The sequence below is a fragment of the Myripristis murdjan genome, chromosome 9, assembly GCF_902150065.1.
Source record: "Myripristis murdjan chromosome 9, fMyrMur1.1, whole genome shotgun sequence".
In the NCBI taxonomy this organism is placed as follows: domain Eukaryota; kingdom Metazoa; phylum Chordata; class Actinopteri; order Holocentriformes; family Holocentridae; genus Myripristis; species Myripristis murdjan.
This window is the reverse complement of record NC_043988.1, coordinates 17,292,022-17,315,461: the sequence shown is the minus strand read 5'-3', so window position 1 is coordinate 17,315,461 and position 23,440 is coordinate 17,292,022. Positions and strand designations below refer to the sequence as shown.

The 23,440-nt window shown below is 44.4% G+C and overlaps 1 protein-coding gene across 2 annotated transcripts; it reads right to left on the bottom strand.

Annotated features, from left to right (window-relative positions):
* Positions 1-22,887, bottom strand: LOC115365304 (transforming acidic coiled-coil-containing protein 1-like). Of its 2 annotated transcripts, none has more exons than XM_030060254.1 (13): positions 15,648-16,245; positions 13,487-13,578; positions 10,058-10,535; positions 7,860-7,914; positions 7,610-7,691; positions 6,495-6,547; positions 4,296-4,427; positions 4,088-4,164; positions 3,631-3,674; positions 3,350-3,510; positions 2,264-2,370; positions 2,034-2,154; positions 1-1,871 (listed from the first exon to the last, which is right to left on the bottom strand). In XM_030060254.1, the coding sequence occupies exons 1-13, from the start codon at positions 15,761-15,763 to the stop codon at positions 1,803-1,805; spliced, it is 1,587 nt and encodes a 528-aa protein (XP_029916114.1). In that variant the 5' UTR covers positions 15,764-16,245; the 3' UTR covers positions 1-1,802. The 2 variants fall into 2 exon arrangements, with proteins under 2 accessions (XP_029916114.1, XP_029916115.1); XM_030060255.1 differs by lacking the exon at positions 15,648-16,245 and adding an exon at positions 22,626-22,887 and having other exon boundaries at positions 1,803-1,871.
* Positions 22,888-23,440: the final 553 nt, after the last annotated feature.

Below are 23,440 nucleotides of genomic sequence, written 5' to 3'. Positions count from 1 at the left end.
TAGTAGAACAAATTATATTTATATTTATTCAAGCAAATGTACACACACTCACGCTGTTAGTCCACAATGTGTCCATCACAGGTGGGCGATTGCTATTTCTCTTTTACAAATATCAAACAATAATTCAGGAAGGGAACACTGACATAGAAAAACAGCAAAGCAATATTTTCTGGAAAAAACAAAACAAAACTGGTTGTGTAACATCGCATGAAAATGGCACAGAGATAAACAGTGGCACATTAAGGGGTGTGTGTGTCACGTCATGGAAGCACGTGTTGCCAAATTATAATGTCACCTATTGTATGCAGAAGCACTGTGCTGAACACTTGGTGACCTATCAACAACAATCTGCATTTGGAGAATTGTGAAGCTATGAAAAAAAAATGTAAAAACACAAAGACACAGTATTTATCTGTTACAATAAGTCGAGTGCAGTGCTGCAAATACAGTCACGAGACCTCATGTTATTCCTGAACAGTCTTCGTTATCGTCTCTTAACACCTACAAACCAAACAGTTCAATTCAAACTTTATCAGATTCTTTAATAACTTCCCTGCGTGTATCAGTGGTGAGAGATACGTGTGATTAGGGGACAAAAACTGAAACAATCAATCATAATCTGTGACATAGTGCTGGTTCGAGGAAAAAAAAATTAATGGATATAAGATTACAGCACTTATAAACTTTTAAAAACAGATTCTAATATTTGCATCCAAAATACAGTTACTTCATTCAACTATTTCCAGTTTCTTTTTAGCTCTGTGGCAACAACACAGGCTGGCTGATGCTGTAAGGTAGTGTAGTTGGTTTCTCTCACTCCATACCACTTCAAGAAAAGTTGCCTCTGAGTGCTGATTGGACAGATCAGTGCTAACTTTATTAAGAGATTAAACTGGATGGATAAGCGCTGAGAGGCAACTTTGCCCTACCATGTGTCGAGACAAAACCAGGGTCCAACAGTAGTTCCAAATACTTTTTGTACGTTTTTCAAAAACACATCAACAAAAGAATGGCTTTCTTCGCCAAATTAGTACATTTATCTGTGACAGACAAATTACGTAAAACCACCTGAACTGTCTTAATGTCATGATCTCTGACGGTAAGAATGATTTGTAGCTACTATTTGACTCACTTGTGGTCCAGACTCATTCCTGAACAAACCAAGGCCTCGCAGGTTAATCAAAGCTTTCTGTTTTCCTCAAACACCCCCAACATCTTCCCTTCAGCCCATTTATTGTGAATCTCAACCCTGACCTTATTCTGCCCCACGATTTCCCCTGAGAATCCATCTTTCAGAGTAAAAGCCTTCTTTACGGTTTAAAAAAAAAAAAAATAAAAAAAAGAGTGTTGCCGAGATATCAAACAATCCATTTAAAAAGATGGCCGCATGTTGAGAATTTAGCCATTTAAGTTACAAGGAGATCGCTGCTCACTGGCACGGTGGACGAAAAGATAAGGGAACTAGCTGGCTTCATAAATGAGTAAAAAAAAAAAATACAACCAAACAAAAACAGAACGACCAAATACCACAGAGTCCCACCTCAAGCAATATTTAGCATGGACAGAATGCTGCTCCGGTCACAAATACTGCATTCAGCTGTAGTATACAGGAGGTTACTTTAGACGTTTGTATTGAGTTGACCTGTACATAAAGCAATCTCCAAGATGCAGGGCTGGCACGGGGAAGGAGAGCTGCGTCTTGGCCGGGATCATGCGCGGGGTTCACTGGAGGCTGTGGGCAGGACTGGAGGGACAGTACTGGCTGATTGACAGGAGTCTCTCTCTCTCTCTCTCTCTCTCTCTCAGTCTATTTTTCCCATTTTGGCGATCAGCTCGTCGCAGATCTTGGTGAGCTCCTCAATCTCTTGATTCTGTGACAACAAACCACAGCGGAGTGATATTAGTGTAGGTAAATCTCTGAGTGTTACAATAAAGCACAAATATGCAATGCCTATGCTATAATGTGAGCTAATATTATTGCATCTAAAAGCATCATGTAGATGAGAACTGCCATGCAGCGTTTCGAGGGTCACCTTCTGCTGCAGAGCTCCTTCCAGAGACTCCACCTTCATCTGCTCCTTCCTCAGACTGGCAGTCAGTGCCATGTTTTCTGAGCGCGACTTTGCACGGACCTGCGCAATCTCCTCGTTGGCCCTGAACGAGAGAAAAGATGTATAAAGATGTATAAATGATCAAAATCATAAAACTGTCTTGCATGTTTTAAGATTTGGCAGGAAAAGTGAGATTTGCTGTCAAAACCTACTTGTCAAGTTTCTCCTCAGCGTGAAGTTTGAGAGTCTGGTATCTCTGCTCCTCCTGTTTGACTCTGGCCAGATATTCCTGAGCACATTTCTTCAGCACCTCCTCATTCTGTGAATGAAACATGAGAGCAGCCACCGCGTTAATCAGCCCAACACAGAGAGAAAGAGCTCTACAAGAAACAGACATAACACTGTGCATCATTACATACTCTTCATGTCACGGAAAACAATACAGTGGAATCTCATGTAGAGAGTTGGGTTGTGGGAAAGTTGTGTTGAGCACAAACTCTCTTTTCCTTCTCACTCTTCTCAGTTTCTATGATTACACACTTTCCCAGAGTTAAATTTGATACTTTTCCAGACTCATTTTCGTGAAATTTTAAACTACAACTTTGGACAAATCATTTCTCTTTCATTCAAATGAGTGTTGCAGGAAAGTATAAAGGTGCAGTGCAGAGGTAAGTATGATGTATGAACAAGACGATTTTAACCATCTAACCATTACTTTTTCCCCCACAGAAATTCAGACAAGATTTTCTTGAATGTCTGTCTCTGGGTAAGTATGGCAGGTAAGGAGAAAGCGAGTTGGGTTAATCTACAGTAGGCATTTTCCCAACAGGGAAGTGCAGCAGGTATGCATAACTTTCAACGGTAGACCTTTATAGTTTTTAGAGTTTTATAACATTTGAAGCTTCGACGACAACGTCTGAATAATTTGGACAGAAAAAGGATTTTAAAACTCTGATAAAATGTTTCTGTTGAAATAAGACCAATTTAGGACTATTTCAAGACTTAAGAGGTCAAATATTTGTGTGACTGAATTTAAGGCATTTTAAGACCGGTGATAAGGGCTTCCAGACATCTGCTTTTTATCGCTGACTCCTTGATGCAGGTGTTGAAAGACGGGACAAACCTGTCTCATCTCTAGACAACCACTGCCGAGAGACGATGGAATACCTTTAACACTCATTCCCTCCAAATGCCCTTATTGTCCTCTAATCTCTATTGCTAAGACTCACATAAACACTTGCAAATGACACTTTGTTTGAATTCTTATCCCGACAGGAGCCTGTCCTGTGACTCCTTACCTTCTTGAAGCCCTCCAGGGTGCTCTTCATGTTCTCATAGCGCCGAAACAGGTCAGACAGAGAGCGCTCGACAGAGTTCAGGTCTGCCAGGGCAGCTTCCTTCTCCATGGTCATTGCATGCAACGACTTCTGGGAGCTCAAGTTGTTGCGCTGCTCATCCTCTGATGGCAGCAAAAGAGAAGACATTATTGTTGTTGAAGATTTGCCAGGTAACAGCTGACCATCACTGTTCAAAGAGTTAGAGCACTGGAAACCATCCACAACCAACGGATTGTACTCACCGACCATCTGAGCGATTGTCTTCTCATATTCTGCAACGATTTTCCTGCAATGACACAAAAAACATGATGAGACTCCCTCGTATTATAGGACACTGTCTGAGTCTTTGAGGTAATATGTAAATAATCATATTGTTACTAAGACTATTTAGACCCCAGGTCCAAAATGTCAAAGTTAGTATAGAAATGTTAAATTCTTGTATACCAATATTTCCCCAACATACAGAGAATTGAATCTCAGTCTTTCTATCAGGCCACCTCTGCTTTTGTCTAACTCTAAGAGAAAAACAGAATATGGAGCGTGTGCCATTCTTGTACTATTCTTTTATAGAAAAGTCCCGGAAGGGTAAAGCCGCTCCAACACCACTTCATTGCGTTGATGTGTCAAATCAATCAATCATACTAACTTCTCCAAGATACTAGACTCGAGGTAAGAGTGTTGAGCAACAAGGTTTTTCACCTCATCTCACTGACTTCTTGTCTACTTTCCTCGAACTTCCTCTTCCAGTCACTGGCCTCCATCTCCTTCGTGATGATCTGAAAGGAGACATCAGTCATGAGCAGACATAGAAACCCTGTCAAACACATGCACAGTCCACCGAGGACTAAACAAACACGTAGCTGAGGTGTTCGGCATGGACTCAGTGTGCAAAAAGGGGATGGCGAACCTCCTCCCTGATGAGGGTGAGAACCGCCTGTTTCTCTTCCCCGCTGATGCAGATGGAGTCCAGGACCTGACTTCCTGTTTTCTGGATCTCACTTCCTCCCAACTTGTTCTTCAGCTTGCAGGGATCCTCATACTGGAAAGAGAGGGAGAGGGGAATGAGATGTGTAGAAAATCAATAGAAGATCACAGTTTGCATTATAAAAAGTAACTGCCTATACTATTGTAAAGTGACTCTTTCTTTCTTTTAACAAAGTGATAATCCAGAAGATTTTTGATTTTGGTGACATCTTTAGTGATAATCAGCACTTGCTTTTGTGTTTTCTGTGAGGATTTAATGAATCCATCAATAAAAACTCTAATATAATCATGAAATTGTGGACTGCAGCTCTGTGGTATTCCTAATTTGTGGTTACTTAACTCATTTGATTTCTCTCCTGACCTTCTCTGTGCCTTCTCTTTCCTTCTCTTCGGTCTTCTCTCTCACCATCTTGCCTCCATTCGTCATTTCTAGTTTTCTCCTTCTCATCTCTTACCTTACATCCCTCTTCCAGTCTGTTCAAAAAACCTCCTCCTTCTCGCTAACCCCTCCCCCTTTCTCTCCAGTCGTCCTTCCCTGGATTACGACAATCATATTCTAATCTCCTAAATGATAATCCAAATCCGTCAGTCACCTGAGCAGATCGACATGGCGGCAAACACAAAGGACTCCTGCTTGACTAAACCACGGGAGCGCATCTATCAAATCAGAAAAGATGTCACAGCGTCCCTCCTGCAACCCCAGATGTAATGCATTGGCTCATTGTAGAGAACAACACCTGTTACTTAAAGATGTACAGTATCTCATTTATCTTGTAAACAATTACTTCCTATGCAAATGTATACCATTAAATTACAAATAAAGGACTTAATAAAGAAAGTAAGGCCTCCTGTCAGCATGCAGCAAAATTTCCAGCGTTAGCAAGTGTTGAGCACACAGTGACAAGTGTGTGCAGCTGACAAGTGTTAACAAGTGGAGTGTTTTTCGTCCACTAGTGAAGCTGACATGTCTTGGGGGCGGCTTTTCAAGGCTATCAGAAAGTGTTAAATTAACTGTGAGGGGTGTGGAGGGGCCAAGTGCTGATTTTTACACTCTCAGAGGTAAATTAACACTGTGGATTTCGAGGGGACACATGAACTCTGCTCTGACATGAGCTGTCCTGCCGCTCAGTGAGCAGCGCCAGGCCACGTTACCCCACCGCAGCCCGAGCACAATGTGGCTGTGTGACCGTCACAGTGAGCGGGGACATGTGGTGCTGGCACTAGTCTGGGTTTGACACGGCCCTCTGTTCCTTAAAACTGACCGTCCCAGCTCAGATTGAGCATTGGAAGGTGCTTCAGCCCCACCTGCTGGTGATATGTGGAATCAAAAGGGGCTGGCCAGATCTGCTTTTCTTTCTTTATCACTAAAACTGCAGTTCTAACCATGAAAATGCACCAAAGTTGGCACAATGTTTAATTCCCATTCCAAACAATGCCCACTAAAGTTTGAGGTAAATACTTCTGATGGTGCTATAGCAGTGATCTAAAGTTTATTTACTTAAAAAAAAAAAAAAAAAATCATTAATCAAAATCATTGATACATGTGACAGTTGTCATTCTCTGAGGTCATCAGCACCAACAAGACAAACTATTTGTACATTTCTATCTGCTCTTTTAATTATGAAGTTGACCACTTAGTTTTTATTAGTAACTCTCAAACAAATTAAGTTTAACTACTTCCACATACTGAATTAAATACAGTGAAATGATGACAAAAATCAGTTTCATCATTTCGCTGAGCTGTATAAGTTATTTCCTGGATTATGTGACATCACGGTGACATCACACATTCCAACTCCTTTAGTCAGTAACTCAAACAAAATTAATCTGCACCCGGCAGTGTATAGTTTTGGTGTACATGTGAGATTATGGACATAATAAATGATTTCCTCCTCTTCCTCTGTTAGCCCTGCTCCTTTCATGAGTGCTTGTCGTAGTCATTCTCATCATTGCAGGTGCTTTTGGATGTAGATGTAAAATCTGAAGCTCTGTGAAAGGCTGTGTGTGACTGTGTGGCAGTGTGATGATGAATAATGTCTAAATAGATTGTGTTTGGGCCTGGTAGACAGATAGAGCACCATATCAACATTTAAATGACTGATTGAATGCCATTATTGCTCACCTTAGAGCAGCAGTCTGACTCGTCAGGTCCGGATGTCACACAGCACTCTGGGTCTGGGAGAAAGCAACATCATGATACAGAATGTACACGTCATTTTATCAAAAGAAGTGTTCAGGGTCAGTAATACTGTGTGGCTTTGATCCAATCTGTTTATTAACATGGCCATAAGGTGGCAGCACAGGAGAGATCTAACAAGTAATACCAGCATACAAATAGAGTCACTACAAAAACACACACCTCAACACACAATCTGATCTGAAATTAACATCTCAAAACAGGATCAGAGTCTGGAGACTTTCTTAAAACAGCTGAAAATGCCTCCGAGACAATAACGCAAGTTTGTAATACAAATCTCTACAAAGAATTTTCTTGAATCGAGTAATGTGATGTGTCAGCTGGAACAAAAAAGAGAGAAACCCCAAAGTTAAATTAGCACTGTCACGACCAAACATGAATTTTTATGACATGCATGCATTTGTGATAAGGCAATTAGCTCCACACTTCTTCTTGCAATGAGTGTGTGTGCGTGTGTGTGTACTATGCACCCACACTTCAGAGTGAGACAGAGGATTTTTAATAGGCCACTACATCTTTCAGATTTGACTTTAAAACTGAGTGGAGCCTGCGAAACGTCCACATTAATGTCCACAGTAAAATGCCAATGTGCAATTACAAACTGCAGAGCCACAGGCCGCTGCAGCATCTCTGTGACAGTACAGTCGGCTAAAATCAGATTAGTCAGTGAGTGAGGCTGTGTCACATGTAGCCTGAAGGCGCCTACAGTCCAGCGCAGTCTGGCTGGGGTTTGTCACAACAACATAACTGCACTGTCCCGGCTCCCACAATCACAAGTTTCGATAGAGCACGAATTGATATGCAGGGTTGATGATTAATGTGGAGTGTGTGAGAGAGTAAAGGCTAAAGATGACCTTGTCTCTGTCTGATATTGATTGGCCACAGCTGATTGTTTGCCCAAAGGGAAACTGAAACATACCATTGTCCAAACCAAAACAATCAGCCATCTGATCGCTGGGCAGCTCAAACTTCAGATCCCAGAGACATTCACGCAACACGAAGACAACATCAAATTGATTTTCGGTGACCGTCTCACTCACTGCTTTGGTCCTTGTCTGGTTTGACGCTGGCACTGTTGGCCAGCTTCTCCTCGTCTGTGGCGTGGCCTCCGCTGTGGTCATCCTTCGCCAAGAAAGAAAAGAAAAGCGCTCACATACTGTGTTTAAAAATACAGCAGTGCAATCTTCAATTTAAGAGCTTTAGGCTACAAAAGCTATCGTTTATTTACAAGTAAACTACAATTTTCAAAAATAACGTAGCCCAAACAAGTCAAAGTGGGTTATTCCTCACCTGTCCACTCATGTCCTTTTGCTGCAGCTGGCTCTGCTTGACTTTGCAAGTGTTCCTGAACACAAGGAGGACGGAGGTCAATACAAATATCAGTGTTAACTCTAACCAGAGCATTACTGTGTTTGTGTGTATGTGTGTGTGTGTGTCCTGCAGTGTCCCATAGGGCTTCTGAATGGACCCATGCATGCTGTGTAAGCATGAAAGCAGGTGTAAAGGTGGGAGGAGAAAGCGGGAGAGACAGAAAGCCTCGCTGCTTTGCTCTGCGGCACAGAGCTCACACACTCTGCTCAAAGTATTGAATTACGCAGAAGAAAAAGCAGATTAAATGAAACAAGCTGTTGCCAAATTAAAATAAGAGCAGGAACAGTTGCACAGGGCATTACAAGGAATTACAAGGTTTCTCTCAAATACTCTCTCGCTTGTTCAGCCTTACACACATATTCATTCTCTCTCTCTCTCTCTCTCTCTCTCTCTCTCTCTTTCTCTCTCTTCGACTTTGAGTTCTATATCTCACGCTTTTTTCCATGTTCATTACGTGTTTGTGAGCAAGTGGTATTGTAGGTCAGGTGGGTGACACGGCAGGCTGGAGCTCTCTGAGAGAAACAAGCGCTCTTGTATTTAGAACAGCCAGGACAGACCTCAGATACACACACACACACAAACACACACACACACACACACGCACACACACACAGTCATACGCACACACACACGCACACACACAGTCACACAGTACTTACAACAGAACACAGAGGAAATGGACTTGCTCAGCAGTCCTGATGCCACACAGAGAGAGAGGGGAGACAGAATGACAGGTGGGGGAGGAAGAGGATCAGGGAAGACACAGGAGAGGATGGGACGGGACGGGACAGGAGTTAGGTTAAAGAGAAGAGTGAGGGGCAGGGTTATTATAGTTTACTAAATTAAAAACTATGACTAAATCTATGCAGGCAAGAACATTTGAGTAAGGTGAAAAATAAATGTGATATTGAAAAAAAATGAAATGAAATGAAAAATCTTCCAGGACTCCCAAACCAACTGAAATCAAAAGGAGAATAATTTTCTTTTTCACCACCAATTCACTGCAATACTGTGAGTGAAGTGTGAGAAGAGGAACAGAGCCACGTCAAGTTAAATCAATTAGTGCTATCCAGGGATATGACATGATATCCATAAGTCAGTATGTACACACATCAGTTGGTAGCAAAACACTCCATCCGGGCATTAGAGCTGGGATTATAATTACATGAAAATTACAACTTAAATCATCAGCACTGAATTGTTTGCATTAAGACAATAATACTGCAATTCGATAACAAATGAACTACACTACACGAGCTTAACAAAGGCATTATATAGGATTAGCTCTGTGGCTGTGAGTGATATACACCTTGTGCACACAGATAGCAGAAAACAACCAAAGAGAAATGATTTAATTCCCTACTGCAGATTTAAAGGACCACAGCCATATTTACACAAACCAAATGTTCACTGTGCATGAAAGAGCATCACAACAGCAGTGTTAAGGAGACTTGACTGGTTGGTGCAGTGCAGCTAACTTTTTAAAAATGCACTAATCAAAAGGTTGCTGTAGTAATTAAAATTTAAGACAGTGCCACTGACTTTAGGATATTTTATCACAGCCGATAGTAAAACTGGAAACCCTATGGAGGATAAACACAAAAATGACGTTAAGTAAAACTAAACTGATAGAGTAAAGAAAAATAATCATCAAAATCCTCCTGTGAATTAACACAAAGACTGAAATGGAATGTAAATTCTAAAACAAAACAAAACAAAAAAAACTAAAGGCAATGATATCTGTAAAACTATAATAACGCTGATAGGGCTGTATGACTGACAGAGGGAACAGAAATACACTGAGAATACTGGATATATGTTGGTATATTGTGTATATTGTTACTTCCATGCTGACTACATTTTCATACAACAGCAATACTACTGTATGTTCATACTTTGCTAAAAGATTTATTGCACACAACAGCGCGCAATAAAGGAAAGAGAGAGAGCAGAGTTAGTTTCCAAACCTGTGGGTCAGCTTCATGCGGCTGCAGCCTGCGTGTAAATGGTGCCACTGACTGGAAAGAGGATGACTATGACTGATGATTAAAGAGGACTGGTTTTAATGAAAGTGTGCGTAGACCTTTGTGCACGTGCACCTCTGATGTGCTACTCACGTGATGATGGTGCCGCCGGGTTTCCTAGGCGACTGTCCCTCCAGGTTACAGGTGAGCTGTGTGTCCGACAGGAGGGGGTCACAGTTCATGTTGCCATTGAGCAGGTCGGGGTCCACGCACAGGTCATGGCTGGGGTTCAGGTTTGAGTCAGGGCTGGAGTCTGATGTCATCTGAGCCTCGTCATCCACCTCCGCAGGGTCAGGCCTGTTGAGCGGGGACGGGACACTCAGCGTTGGGGGCCGGAGGGGTTGAGGCTGGGACAGCGGGGGGGACGGAGCGAGCCCCCCTCCAGGACCGGGCTTGGTGCTCAGGGTCAGATTGAGGTTCTGGTCCAAATCAAAGCTGTTGTTGTTCGGGGAGGAGCCAGTGAGGTTGTTCAGGGTATCAACGTCTTGGGGCGAGACAGGACTGACATCCTGGTTGGAGTTCTTGTCCAGGAAGGGGTGTCGTGTCAGCGGTCCATCATGTCCAGGAAGACCTGTGAGAAGAGGGGTGGGGGGTGGGGGACTGGGTGATTTCTCTGCTTCCAACAGTAAAACCTAAAACCCCCAACCTGCAGCTAGCTGATGATTTTAGCTTTCATTCAGGGATTTAACCTCGATGTAATGGCCTTTCCTTTCCTGTTAGAACACTTAAAATGGCTTCTGGCTTCCTATCGGAGCACTGAGAATAGCTCCTCACATCCTGTGTGCTCAACATGCCGTTAGCAGTGAGCCGACGATCACAGCAGCAGGCTGGCCCCCGGTGAGTCACACAGGACCTTCCAGTGCTGAAAAACACACCCACACACCCGAAACCCAGGAACACTGAACTACAGACAATAACAAAACTGAAAGACCCTCTGAGCTCTCTCTTGAACTCAATTAATTTTTTCTTTCTCTCCTTCTTTCTTTCTCTCTTCTATCAACATGCACACACACACACACACACACACACACTCTCACACACTAAATGAAGTTATTGTGGTTTCATATGGGGCGGTTAACAGCTTCTCACACAGTTTTGTCATCACAAAAGGCCAATGTTAGTCATTACATCATCCACTTGAGTCATGTAAGTTTAGGTAAACATCTGTTGAATAAAAAAGGGTGTATGAACACACACACACACACACACACTCTCACACACACACACACACACACACACACCCTTTGGAGACAGGGAATGGATGCAGAGGAACCACACCCAGCCTTGCAGCAGAACACACACCGTCTCATGCTCTAGCAATAAAAACAACATCAGACCGTTAGAGGTTTGCAGCTCAAAGTAAAAGAGGAAGAGAAGACAGAGAGAGAAGTGAGGGAAAGCGGGTGACAGCTAGGTAGAGACGCTGGTGTCTGAGGTGTGATGAACGTCATAAGTCCAGGTTCATCAGTAGATACAGCCAGATTCTGACATGGGGTGGCTGCCATGAACAGACAGTGAACCCCCCGAGCGGTTTAAGTCTAATTATAGCCATCCAGTCTATTAGTTTCTCCATGGAGACGATGTTTTATTTATGAAAGTAACCCAGATTCTGTACAGACCACGTGTCTGTGTTAATATGAAAAGGAAACCATTGAAGCCACACTCAACAGATTAATCTCTCTGTTACAACCTGGCAAGGTGTCCCACAGCCTGTGATCTGTGATCAAAACACGTCTAAGGTCATCCCGCCCTGCCATTCAAAACACGCAGACCAATCTAATCCTTAATCTTATCATTCTGATACACACACACATCAAATTTTCATCTCCACTTCTGCAGAGCAAACTGATGGCACGAAAACTGAAGTAGAGTTGCAGACATCAGTGTTATTATGGTGTTTGTGCCAGCACAGGAGAGGCACTCTGGCTTATCCATCACCATGGCAACACTGACGGCCTCATCTCATGTCTGTGTGGGTGAAACCAGGACATCAGGAGGGGGGCGAGGTTGGGACAGCAGCGGCTGCTATTAGGGGGAGAAAGGAGAAAAAAATATATGTCTGGGGCTGCAGGTTCTAAGAGATACTTCACTGCTGATTTACAAGTCTGTGCCGAACAGAGGAGAGCTCATTTACATTTCTAATCCAGCTTTCATGCACGCTGCTCAGGAATGTTAAAGTATGCAGTGTGATCTAAGTCCATCCTGGGTGGGAGGCGATTCACACGGAGCCCTGGGAGCGTGCTGTGGGTGGTTAAGTTGCTGTATAATCTTATACAACATCATCAAAAGCAGGCCTGCCGACATCTTAGGTGCAGCATGGGCCAACATGTTTCTCGTGGAGCAACACCACTCAGCATTTTCCCATTTAAAAAAAAAAAATCATTATGACATTAATATTGACACATGACCAGAATTATCATAAACAAATGAAATGGGCAGCCTGTACCAGCCTCTACACTGCAGTCCATTTTCAGGAAACCTAGTCTACTTTAAGGAACAAAGGGTCGCTACTTTACAGCACAAAACAGAAAGAGGGCGTCGTTCTTCCAGTGGAAACACAGTCTAATCTTAAATATTTTATTATGATTTATCCCAATGGCAAGATCAGTGAAAAGCTGAGGAGCAATCACTTTCAACATGTGTATCCCCTTCAGGAAAGTGAAGGAAAACAAGTGCATCCAGTGAGGTCGCTACAGCAACAATCCTTTTTGTGAGTGGCTGCAGCAGGGATCATAGGTAACGCTGCCTTAATGTTGAATTATGAGAAACACAAGCACTTACGGTACAGCTGGTGTAAGACAAAGACGGCCAATCAACCACCATCTTGTTTGTTTACGTTTACAACATGGCTTTCACAGTGCCAACTGGGGATAAATGAGTGCTCACATTTCACAAGAAGGAACTTTTCCTCCACAGGGAATGAAAAGAGCATCAATTTTTCCCAAGCTGACACCATGAACGCCATGTTGTTGAAATTTACAAGAAAGAAGTCAGAGTTCAAGTGAACGCACCATTGGCCGACTTCGCACCACAACTGTGTGGACATGCATAAAGCCTGTATTATCATAAATACTAAACAAAAGTTGTAAAAAAATACAATTTGCAACCATTTTGGGTGTACCATTTCAGGGTGTATTTGTCTGTGCTGTGAGCTTCCTGTTTTTTTTTTTTTTAATAATGATTAATAATGATTTTTGAGGCCATAATGACTGCCCTGTTGGACTGAGCTGAGGGTTGGCGAGAAGCTACAACAGAGCTGAAAGTTTCTTGTCACTAAACCTAATACTGAGGTACGGTTATAAATGATGTGTGTCAACATTGTAACACAGGTTAGGTTGAAAAATACTGAGCCTTTCCTTTAAGATCAGAACTCTCCCCCACAAAACACAGCAGAGCCTGACCCAGCTCGCAGTCCTGATCCGGATCTGGGTCGTTCTGCAGGGCTGCTTTACATGGCAGGTCAGACATGGAGGGGCTCACACAGTCAGAGCACTCAGCTCTCCACTGGGTTCACAGTCTCACCTGCATGGCTGGAGTTGTCCAGTTGGGTCAGCAGCTTCACAACTCCTGGAGACTCTGCTTCTGGAGTCTCATAGTTCCCCTCCGAGTCCGAACTATGCAGAAAGAGAGAAAGAGAGAGATTAAAACTGCATGGCAGCGCTTGACTTGGGCATCTGGCATGACATCTGGAACAAATGAAATATCCAGTTTGGAAATGGAAATGTGCTGAAATTGAGGAAAATGAACCGAGATCTCTAAAACTGTGACACCTATTCTCATAAACTGATTTTCTAGCATGTAATAAAACAAATTATGGACTACTTTTGAAGATTTCCATATCTTAAGGCAACTAGCTGCTTGGAAAATCACAGCCTGACATCTTAAAGAGTGGAGGGGAACTGGAATATCGATACTGTAGACACTACAAACACAAAAATAATAGTTTTAATAAAATTTTAATATGCCTGTTCCACTAAACACTTTGATTTCCAAACTTTTCAACAAGTGAACGGTAAGAATTGGTTTGCAAATGTCAATATCACATCTTCACCAACATCTTCTCACATTCCTGTTTTTCTTCAAGTGACATGAAAACAATAGAGCTCAAAGAAGTTCAAACTGAACAGGCTTTTATTTTAAGGGAAGTCGCAGGAAGAGAGAGGAGAGGAAGTGAAGCCTGGGCCCCGCAAGGCCACCTGCATCCTTTGCTGCCACAACTAAGGACACAGTGTGTCCCAGTAAGCTCATTCACACACACACACACACACACACACACACACACACACACACACACACACACACACACACACACAGTCTTTTGGTCTGCTGTCTCAGCTGCCTAGACACCCAGCCCAAATTTATTTCCCAACTGTGGGGAGTGAAAAGGCGAGAGGGAGAGGGAGAGGGAGAGGGAGAGAGGGAGAGAGAAAGAGAGAGAGTGTTTATGTGGGTGTGGGTGGGTGTGTGTGTACCCGTTCCCAGCCGCTTGAGTGCACATCAAAACGTCCACACGCTAATGAAAAACATCTCAAAGGAACAAAGCTGACAGTCCAAACACACAAGCAACCCTTTCGCTCCCTCTGATAGCAGCACACACACACACACACACACACACAGAGCATTCTGTACAACAAAACCAGAGTTAATCCTTCTCTCCATATCCATCCAACACACACACACACACAATTCCACACAGAGTCACGTCCCAGGCTTCACCCATGTGCTGCGGTCTTGGACGGTTACTTAGGAACTAGAAACGGTCAGAAAAAATCCCAAAGCAAAAGAAACAGTGGCTCTCTTCCCTTCCCCCCACCTTCTGCAACAGTTCCCCAACTGCCAAACTGCCTCACTCTTCCATCTCTCTCTCTCTCTCTCTCTCTCACACACACACACACACCAGCCTAGACAGTCAGTCAGGTCCTCCACAGTGCTGGCTCTCTCTGAGGGAAAAGGGACTGTTGCATACAAAACAGACTGGGCACAGAGCAGCACAATGGCTGTTAAAGTCTGAGTGTCTGTATTTCACTAAAGATCTGTTTTTAGCCAATGACAGCATGGCCCAGTCGCTGAGATCCACACAGTAGGAAAGAATCTGAGATTAAACCACTACACCAATCAGTGTGTGTGTGTGTGTGTGTGTGTGTGTGTGTGTGTGTGTGTGTGTGTATAATAGCTGCAAATTCCCCTGAGTCACACTGACAGGTGGTGGATGCACACACAGGCGTCCACATGACAGCTCTGTGCCTGTGTCTGTCTTAAAACGACACTAGACCATCACACATGCACTCACACGCTCACACACACATGCACTCACACACACATGCACCGTCTTTGGAAGTCACTCAGTCTTGTGTTTAGTGTATGTTCTTTTGCTTCAAAGTGAAAAACCATCTGTCAGTAAAATGAGATAATCCCAGTTGTTTGAAATGCAGTTTCTCTGAGAACAAGTATCAATAAGAATAAGGCAGATCAGCCCATTAGATTCAAGAAAATGACACTTGATGGACACTTGACAAGACTTTAACACTGAATATGAGACTAAATGACTTGGTCAAAGTGAGTGTTTTTGCAGTGCACAATACCCACCTGCACATCAGCTCTCTCTCCCTCTCTCTCTCTCTCTCTCTCTCTCTCGCTCTCTCACACAACACACACAGACACATCTGCGGCCTGGCCTGCTTACTTGTGCTCGTCGTCATCCTCGTTTCCTTGTTGCCCCGCCTGCCCTTCGTCCCCTGTCCCCCCGGTCACTGCTGACCAGGTCCACTTAGCCCACTGGACTGGAGACAACCAGGACATCCCTGCTCAGCCTTTTCCCACTGCCTCCACGTCGGACCTTAAAACCGCTTCCAACTCTGCAGTCGTGCCGTTCAACCCCGCCTGTCCTGTGGCTCAGATGGAGCTGGCACTCGAGTCAATCAGCCTCACACAGCTTCTACTGCTCTGTACTCATGCCTCTCTCCCCCCTGGCAACAGCGAGCCACCGGATCTCCTTCCCTTTTGTTGCTGAAGATGTGTCCACTTTTGCGACCTCCCTGCTTGTTTTCTAGACGGCTTGCTCACTTCCTCCTCGCGTTCAGGTTTCCCATCCTGCTTTTCTGCATTGTTGACGGCTGTGAGAGAGAAACGTGTGTCACGTTGCCGCTGCCTCTGTTTCTGCTTTTCTGCCCACAGCACTGACTCACACAGTGCAGATTACTGGAGCATCAGTAGTCACTCCTCTCTCTCTCTCTCTCTCTCTCTCTCTCTCTCTCTCTGCTCCCCTCCCTCTCCCTCTGTGCTCTCTGTCTGGGTGGACCACAGCCACGATCAGCTGCTTACCATACAGCAGCTCCCTCCCTCCTCCTGCCTCCCTCCCCTCACTGCATGTTTGCTAACTCGGAGTTTGCCTCGAACCCTCCCTGATTCTTTCAGGGTGTGTTGATTGCGAGGGAAAAGGAGAGGGGGGGATGAGGAGAGGTGAAATGGATGTTTCCTGTTTGAGAGGCTCTAGGACAGACAGACTTGTGGGAGTGAAAAAGAGGAAAGGGATGAAAGAAGGCAGGAGAGGGGGGGAAGGGAGGAAATGAGTGAGCAAACACAGTAAATTTAACAAGACATCTGTGGAGATGAGCCTGGATTTGAAATGATGTTCATGGTGCAGCCTGTGTTGCTGAAATCATAGCATTTCTTAATTCATGCCATCATTATAGCCTTCCAATACAGCCTACACTAAAGGTACACCACTGCTACACCATATATGCTTCCTGTTGACCACCACTTTGCAATTCTACTGTTTTATGCAGTAGAAACCGCCTGGATTTCATCAGTTTTATTGACGGTGGCACTTAAAAGTCCAGTCAAAGATTTACTACGTCTTTTATACACCATGGATTCTCCGCTGAGGACATTTTTCCTCTCAAAATGCTGCAATCCTGAGAGAATCAGTCAGCCCACCATGAGTTTTAAAGGTAATTTGAAGTTGTAAATGCTTTGTTTACTTGGTAACTCCCTGGAGTGAATGTGGGTAATGGTGATTGTGGAAATCACAAGACCGCAAATGCTTAGTAATTTTCCCCTGGATAAATAAATATTTACGGACGAAATCAGATAAAAAAGTTGCCAAGATATTATTTTCAGCTAGGGCTATGTATATACCGTGTATCTAAGTGACTGCTATGGAACAATAAATGCCAAATTAGGGTTTTAAATAGCCACTGATGGCACAGCGCATGACCGAACCTACAGAGGAACTATTGTTCACCCAAATATCTGGGACAAACACTGACGATCAATACGCTAAACCCAGATCCAACACTGCGGGCGCAATTACATACTCATCAGGCTGACGGGCTGTAATGAGTCATTTGGCTGAAAGCTTCCATCCCTATGACACACACACACACACACACACACACACACACACACACACACGGTCACACAAGTACCTCTCAGGCTGTTCATGTACAGCTTATGCAACTGAATCTAAGCTTTAATTTTTACACACGACGCAAACACACATGCGCATGCACACACACACACACACATAACACAGTATCTAGGGCAGATTAGATGTGTTCTTTGACAAAACACGGACCGTGACTAATCTAATAACCGGCAGATCATTCAACTACAATGAAAAAGGCAACGAAGGGAAGAGAACAGGGAAGCAGCAGAGATGCTTTTCCTTTTTATCTCCACTCTGATGAAGCCTCACTACTGTTCACTGCTGGCACGTGAACAACACGCAAGATAAAAGCAGAAGCACCACAGCTGATCACTCTGAGCACGTACAAAGAGGTGGACAAGACAGACACACACAAACACACACACACACACACACTCACAAAATGTCATACATCGGTGAACAGACAAAAAGAGGCCCTGTTTGATTTATCATAGCTGGGCAGAAAAGAACTGCATGAACTACAAGAGAGAGGGAAAACAGCTTTAATTAAAAAATGGGGAGTGTGTGTGTGTGAGAGAGAGAGAGAGAGAGAGAGAGAGAGAGAGAGAGAGACCCAGATTCAACACTATCGGTGCAAGTACATACTCAGAGAGAGGCAAGAAAAAGCGAGTTTTTGGGCTGGGCTGGAGGGTTAGGTGCTCCTCTCTGTTTCTTGGACATTCCTGACATTGTCTCCCCTCTCTTCTTTGTTTCCTAATCTGTCAATCAGGACAGCTGAGAGGACAAACCTGTCTGTCCTGCAAAAGACGTGACCCTCCAGCAGCCCCTGAAGCAGCAGCCTCACACTTTATGTACATCCTGTGCTGCATAAACCAGCTTTACTATCGTGCCTCTCCAGGCTTTGAAGTCGCCCCTGCACACAGACAAAAACACACACACCCACAGGCACAAAAATGCATAGATGCACTACAAACACACACAGAGACAAGGGTACAAGTATGCCAAAGCAGACAGGGTGGAAATGTGGTGGAAATATCCTTGACTGTCTCCCTGACAGCCGTGTGTACCATACATAGAGAAGTAGAGGGAAAATAGAAGGAGGGAAAAGAATCAGTTCTTACATAATCCCTTGCTTTGAAACCAGAAATAACTCACAGAATAACAGTGGCAAAGGCACACACACACACACACACACACACGCACACAGACATGTGGTCTAGAGCTGCCATCTTGGTTTACTACAGTAATGGAACAGACACAACAGACATAATAGACTTGTATGTGCTCGTGTGTGTGTGTGTGTGTGTGTGTGTGTGTGTGTGTGTGTGTGTGTGTTGCCAGTTAACCCTGCAAGAATGTGAATCCCTAATCATCAATTACATTGTGACTGATAGTAGCATGTGGTTATGAGCTAAGAATAAATCAACTATGATCAACATTTTGGTGAGCCACAAGAGAGGTGATGTGATATTGGATCAGATGTGTGTGTGTGTGTGTGTGTGTGTGTGTGTGTGTGTGTGTGTGTGTGTGTGTGTGTGTGTGTGTGTCTCTGCTGTCTATCCTCCGCCTGTTGAGAGAGGGTCAGACAGGCAGACAGAGCCCACTGATGCAGAGTCACTTTAGTGGCACCATCAGGTCTTTTGTTGAAATTGTGAGCAACAAAATATATATTTTTTTAAATTAGAAGTTAAATCCAAAAGGAATGTAGAAACGGCTGCGCCCTCATATGTTTCTGATTCTGATTCATGCTGTGCCAATGTCCAAATTAGAGCAGCAAACTTACAACGTTACAATGATAGACTCGAATGTCAAGTCCGATCCACAGCAAAATGTGCAAGTGAGTCAATGACAGACTGCAGGAGAGGACGGGAAGAGAAAGGAATGCAGACAGAGAGGCAAAAACGAGTGGAAATGCTGCAGCCTGCTCTCAGTAAATAGATCTTGAGTCTGGACGTCAAGTGAGAGAGCAGACGCCGCTCGGGGATGCCATCAAGGTGAGTGCAGTGAGTCAATACATTTCCTAGATAATGTTAAGAGCACTTAGTGTGGGAAAAACATCCAGTCATCTAAAGAGCCACGTCCGCACGGTTCTCACTGTTCTTGATTTTGGTGACACCTTTGATGATAAACAGTTACTGCTTTGGTGTTTGAGTAATAAAGGCACTCCTGACGGCTGCCTCTTATACAGACAAACGGCTTTTGTTTTTTCAGTGAACTTAAAAAGCATCACTTCCTGTGGAGCAGAGGACCTTTCCTGAGAAAGAGGGATGCCAAGTGTAAAAAAAAAAAAAAAAATCTGGCAGTAGCTTGAATCATCCTTTTATAATATAAATTAGCATTAGAGCAGCAAAATAAACATTAACTGATATGAATGAGTTGGTGTCTGTTACTTTAAGTGTCTACTCCTCACTTTGCTGTATCACTACACTGGCTTGTTCAGTGGCAGAGCGCCATCTAGTGGCCATCGGTAGTTTCTTGATTCCTTGCACAAAAACAACAGCAACAGATTCAGTGTGTGTTATGGAGCTGTACACGACCAGAGCGACTGAGAGCCGCAGATGAAAGCAGCAGAAGAGCCGAGGGATGACTGGGTAAGAGGGGGGACAGAGAGAGAGAGAGAGAGAGAGAGAGAGAGAAATGCATAACTGTTGTGATGTCACCACTGGGAGCTTATAGTCGACAGGATCACTGGGTTCGCTATGGCAACCATTTGGGAAGGGGTCACGAGGGTATTACATCATGAAAGCATGTATACAGATACTACACGCACACACACACACACACACACACACAAAGGCAGCAGAACCAGCGATATTTATCATCGGTTTATTTTTATATTTTCATGCAGCCTAGTTCTATCCAGGTCACAGCAGTCTGACAAAGACTGAAGAGATATATAGAGTAAGATGGAGTGAGACAGAGACAGCGAAGGAGAGAGAAAGAGAGAGAGAGAAAGAGAGAGAGAGAGAGAGAGAGAGAGAGAGAGAGAGAGAGAGAGAGAGAGAGAGAAAGATGCTGCGAAGCCTCTTTGATGTAAAGTTGGAAAGCGTGGCTGTGTTTGCATCCCTGATACTGTATCCCTGCATATTTAATACAACACCCAATTAGTGGCAATCAGAGCGGAAAACTAGCACGGTGTGAACAGAGACTGAAGGGAGCCGAGGCATCCTCATGCCCTTTCAGCGTTTTGTGGTATAGCACTACTGAACTGACAATGACATGATAAAACGAGGAGAGAAAGAATGAGGGAATGACAGAGAGGAGGGGTCGAGTCGTGTACAGACACCAGAAAAGCTTTTGTTCGGGAGTACGAGGGCACAAAGGGAACACAATTCCCAGACAATAGTGCATGCACACACATGCACGCATATGGCAGGGGAGATGACACCCCCCCCACTGTTCGCTTCATGGTTTTCCCATTCATTTTATTCTCCTTTCAAATTCACTCGATCAGATCTCTCTGTTTCAGTGACAACATGTGAGGAGTTTCATTTCAAAATGCCTAAGATCTAGTTTAAATAGTGTTTTCATTGCGCCCCCTTTTAAATATAGACTCTAAAATGTCATTTCTGTGTAAATAAAGGTCTCCTGAAACATTTAGTAAGAGTAGGTGTCACATTAATCATGTGGACGTTTCATTTTGCCATGGCGTTCTCCATGTGTGCACAATGTCCTGTTTGTCTCCTCGTAAGACAAGAGAAGTGTTTCAGCCCACGCCGGCCTACTATTCATACCACTGCATCTGCAAATGCAGGTCGTCCTTTTCCCAAATGGGGGACGTTCTGGGTGGTGGTGGGGGTTTGGAGCACAGGAGGACTAAATCCAAGAGTGCTCCACATAAAAAATAAAAAGGTTGATTAAGCCAACTAAAAATAGATGCGAGAATCAAAGCGGCGATCACATGGTGCCGCTCGGCTTTTCATCTTTCTCAGAGTGGACGGCCCCCAGCCTTCCTCACGCCCTCACGCAGATACACACATGTATCCAGAGGCCGGTAGTGCTGAATAAGACTGGCCACTAGCCCTACATTTTGCATGAAAGCTTTTCATTTTAAGGGAAAAAAAAAGACCCAAACAATAAGCCTTCTGTGACAGAGGCCTGGTGTCAGTGTTGACCCCTCGGTGCTGTGTGATCAAACCGATGACACCCTCAGATCCCCTCTGAAGCTGCTGAGCCAATCAGAGTCACTCACTGTGACATCGTACGGCTTCAAACAACATCTTCTGCTTCGGTGCACGGCAGCCCTGCCTGTCATACTACCAACTAACAGTCCTGCTGGCTGCATATGGATTAACATGTGTGGGAGAGAGTGATCCTCGACTAGAGGCTTAGAAGCTCATTAAATGGAGACAAACTCCAGTGGGATCAGAGAAAGTGGAAGGATTGACTGGTACTACGGATTAAAGAAACAAGAAGGGAGAGGGTTGGGTTAAATGGGCTGAGCGGTGATGAACAGCTTCAGTCCGTACGTTTTGCAGCTGGGAGGGCTCATTGAAGCGCAGCTCGCCGTGCAGCACACAGTAGTTTGAGGAAGTCGACAGCACTGCATCAGATGAACTCAATTTGGTGTAGAGTTACAGAGAGAGCCAAATGGCCTGCTCCAATACAACAAACTGTGCGCCTTCTATGTTTAAAGAAAAAAACAAACACCTTGTGTCACATCTGCACAGTGAATAGCCAGTGGCAGTTTTATTAATGCTACTGTTCCTCAAAGTTGCTGGGAAGCACCTACAAAATCAAAACCAATGCTAGTGAAACAAATAGAAGGAGAGCTTCAACACCGTACCCATTTCAGGAGCACGGCCTGTTCATGAGCCTCTCTGCAGAGGTCATTAGCGGCACCTCTCTTCTCTTCTGCTCTGGACTCTCCCTTCCTCTGAGTTCTTCCCCTTAGATTTGAATAGACAAACTGTATTCAAAACAGCTTCATGAGCACGGCAGGACCGACTCAGCGCAGCTCACCATCTGATGGACTAAGTGCTTTTAGTCCTGCAGGCAAAGTCGCCTCGGCTCCCATTACAGTTCGGCTTCCTATCTCCCTCTCCTCCTCACTTTCCTGCCCGGCTGATACAAAGGAGAACATAATCTCAAGTGCTGAAGGGCAAAATTGATCTTCTGTCCTTGATCAAAAGCACTCAGTCAACTAGTCTGTTGCGTCTCTGCAAGTCATTTCTTGTTCTTTTTGTCTTCTATTCTTTAACTCTTGAGACACACACACACACACACACACACACACACACACATAAACAATGAAAGATGATGCTCTCGTCTTACATGCTGCTCTTCTTCCGTGGGGAGCTGACAGAGCCCTTCCTGTGCTGGCTGATGGAGCCCCCCATGGCACCACTCCAGTCTGCGTCCTCTCACCCTGGTGGTGTTGTTTTTTTTTTTTTTTTTAGGTTTTATCCCGGATGCTCCGTGTGTCCTTTCCCAAGTTCACCTCTGCTGCTTCCCCAGGCTGCCTGACTTGGCGTCAGAGACCCACACCTCGCTGCTCATGTCTTCTCCAGTCCTGTCTTCGTTTTCTCGCGCTCTGTTGATGCTGCAGTACAGTACAATGCTCAGGAGTACCGCTGATCACACATCAACAGTCCCCGCCTCCCTCTGCCTCTCTCTCCCCATCCTCTCTCTCTCTCTCTCTCTCTCTTACACACACACACACACACAAACACACACACCACAGGCAGTCCCTCCTGTGCAGAGGAGATTACATTCACTTGTTAGGCTTTACACATTACACAGTTTCTAGAGGGAGAGAAAGACAGAGATAGAGGGGAGGGGGGAGAGGGGTAGTCAAAAGACCAGTAAGTCCTAGGAGCTGGAGTTGGGGGGGGGCTGGTGGTGGGGGTTGGAGTATTGTCCCAGAGAGAGACTCTCTTCTATTGTTACTCAGCTGAATAACAGATTTGAAATAGAAGGGGGAGGGACAACTGGAGATGAGGATGATGGGATGGTGGCGTGACACTGTTCTGCTTGTTTTGCCACATTCTCACTACCTTCTGCGGCCCAGAACGCACTTGGACCCCCCCTCACAGTTACCATGACAAAACGGTCATCCGTGCACACTCTCACACAGCCTCCTTGTTTCA

Bases quoted from the DNA above. Each gene is read 5' to 3' on its own strand.
- LOC115365304 (XM_030060254.1), bottom strand. From the start codon at position 15,763: ATGTCCTGGTTGTCTCCAGTCCAGTGGGCTAAGTGGACCTGGTCAGCA. The intron at 4,165-4,295 runs GTTCGCCATCCC...GTCTCCTTTCAG, and splicing joins TCACCCTCATCAGGGAGGAG to ATCATCACGAAGGAGATGGA. The intron at 1,872-2,033 runs GTGACCCTCGAA...TTGTTGTCACAG, and splicing joins AAGGAGCTCTGCAGCAGAAG to AATCAAGAGATTGAGGAGCT.